Source organism: Gorilla gorilla, chromosome 9 (assembly GCF_029281585.2).
Source record: "Gorilla gorilla gorilla isolate KB3781 chromosome 9, NHGRI_mGorGor1-v2.1_pri, whole genome shotgun sequence".
In the NCBI taxonomy this organism is placed as follows: domain Eukaryota; kingdom Metazoa; phylum Chordata; class Mammalia; order Primates; family Hominidae; genus Gorilla; species Gorilla gorilla.
The window spans coordinates 67,062,422-67,064,082 of NC_073233.2; the positions used below are offsets into that span (position 1 = coordinate 67,062,422).

The 1,661-nt window shown below is 39.6% G+C and overlaps 1 protein-coding gene across 1 annotated transcript; it reads right to left on the minus strand.

The window, feature by feature from the left end:
• Positions 1-359: 359 nt before the first annotated feature.
• LOC101145137 (olfactory receptor 5AN6-like) lies at positions 360-1,313 on the minus strand. The gene has a single exon (XM_004051276.1). The coding sequence runs from the start codon at positions 1,311-1,313 to the stop codon at positions 360-362; it is 954 nt and encodes a 317-aa protein (XP_004051324.1).
• Positions 1,314-1,661: the final 348 nt, after the last annotated feature.

Consider the following 1,661-nt stretch of genomic DNA (forward strand, 5'->3'; position numbering starts at 1 on the left):
AATAAGATGCTATGAGAAAGCTTGCTAGTCTCCTGAAAGCCCTGACCTGTAACAGCATCTCTGGTTCTTAAGGTCGTGCTATGTTAGATAGAAATTAAATATTCAAGGTGAACTGTCCCATTGCCACAACTAGCTACAAAAAATACTTGTGGTTTGCCTGGCCTATTGATTTATTAGTTTACAACTGATAAAGAATGGCTATTAAATTTGAAGATATCTTTTATGCATTTGCCTGATTTTGTGCCAGCCCTAGGTTTATATAAGGAACAACTGCAATTCTGCCAACAATCAGGAGAGTTGAAAATAAATGTTTAGTTGTTGTTCTTCCTACACTGTTTATACATCTGAAATAAATTCCATTATTTCATTCCATAACACCAGGAGAAGATTCTCTTCTTCCATCTGTTTAGAGCATCTTTGATTTCCTTGTTCCTCAGGCTGTAGATCACTGGATTTAACATGGGGATTATAACTGTGTATAAGACTGATGCCAACTTGTTTTGGCTCAGGGAATCACCAGCATTAGGATACATATAAACAAAGATACCTGAGCCAAAGAAAAGGATCACTGCTGTAAGGTGAGAAGCACAAGTGTTGAAAGATTTGGCTCTGCCTTCAGCTGAGGTGATCTTCAGAATGGTGGCAATGATATAACCATAAGATATCATGATAACTAAGACAGACGTGAGTCCAAAGATCACTGTGAGAACAGAGGTCATGACTTGAAAGAAAAAGGTGTCAGAACAGGATAGAATCAGCAGCTGGGGCAGATCACAGAAGAAATGGTTGATGACATTTGGCCCACAGAAATGGAGCTGAAGCAAGGCACAGAGTTGGATAAATGAGCCTAAGAATCCAGTTATACAAGATCCTGCCACCATCTGCACGCAGAGGGTGGGAGACATGATGGCCCTGTAGAGCAGAGGGTCGCAAATGGCAGCATATCGATCATAAGCCATGGCTGCCAGAAGACAGCACTCAGTTAGACCTAGGCTAGAGAAGAAAAAGTACTGCATACTGCACCCCATAAAGGAGATGAATTTATGCTTCTTGAAGAAGTCTGAGAGCATCTTGGGGGCTATAGTGGAAACATAGCAGATGTCCAGAAACGACAGATTACTAAGGAAAAAGTACATAGGTGTATGCAGATGGGAGTCCGTCCTGATAAGGGTGATGAGGCTTATGTTCCAGGACACTGTCAGGAGGTAGATCCCTAGGAATATTGAAAAGAGGAAAATAGGGTTCTTTGGAAATTCAGAGAATCCCAAGAGAATGAACTTTGTAATTCTCGTACTGTTCCTTTCCCCAGTCATTGCGCTGGTGATTCTAGTATCTGTAGGAAAAAAGAGTATAAATCTCTATGTCAGTTGTTATCCCAATTTCTATTGAAATAAACTACCTTGTATCCACACTGAACACAGAACCAAGTGAAATATTGATCCAAGTTAAAGGAAATAACCCTGATTAACCTTGGCTGTTAAGAACTACAACGGTTCTGTGCATCAGTTTTTCCATATGTAAAAGAGGATAACTACACTTTCCATTGTTAACCTATCAGGCTTTTATGAGAACAAAAGAAAGTATAAGAACACTTGGAAAGGACTTTTTAAAAGACGCTTTGGAAACTTTAACATATTGCTAATGAAATTACAATCCCTGTG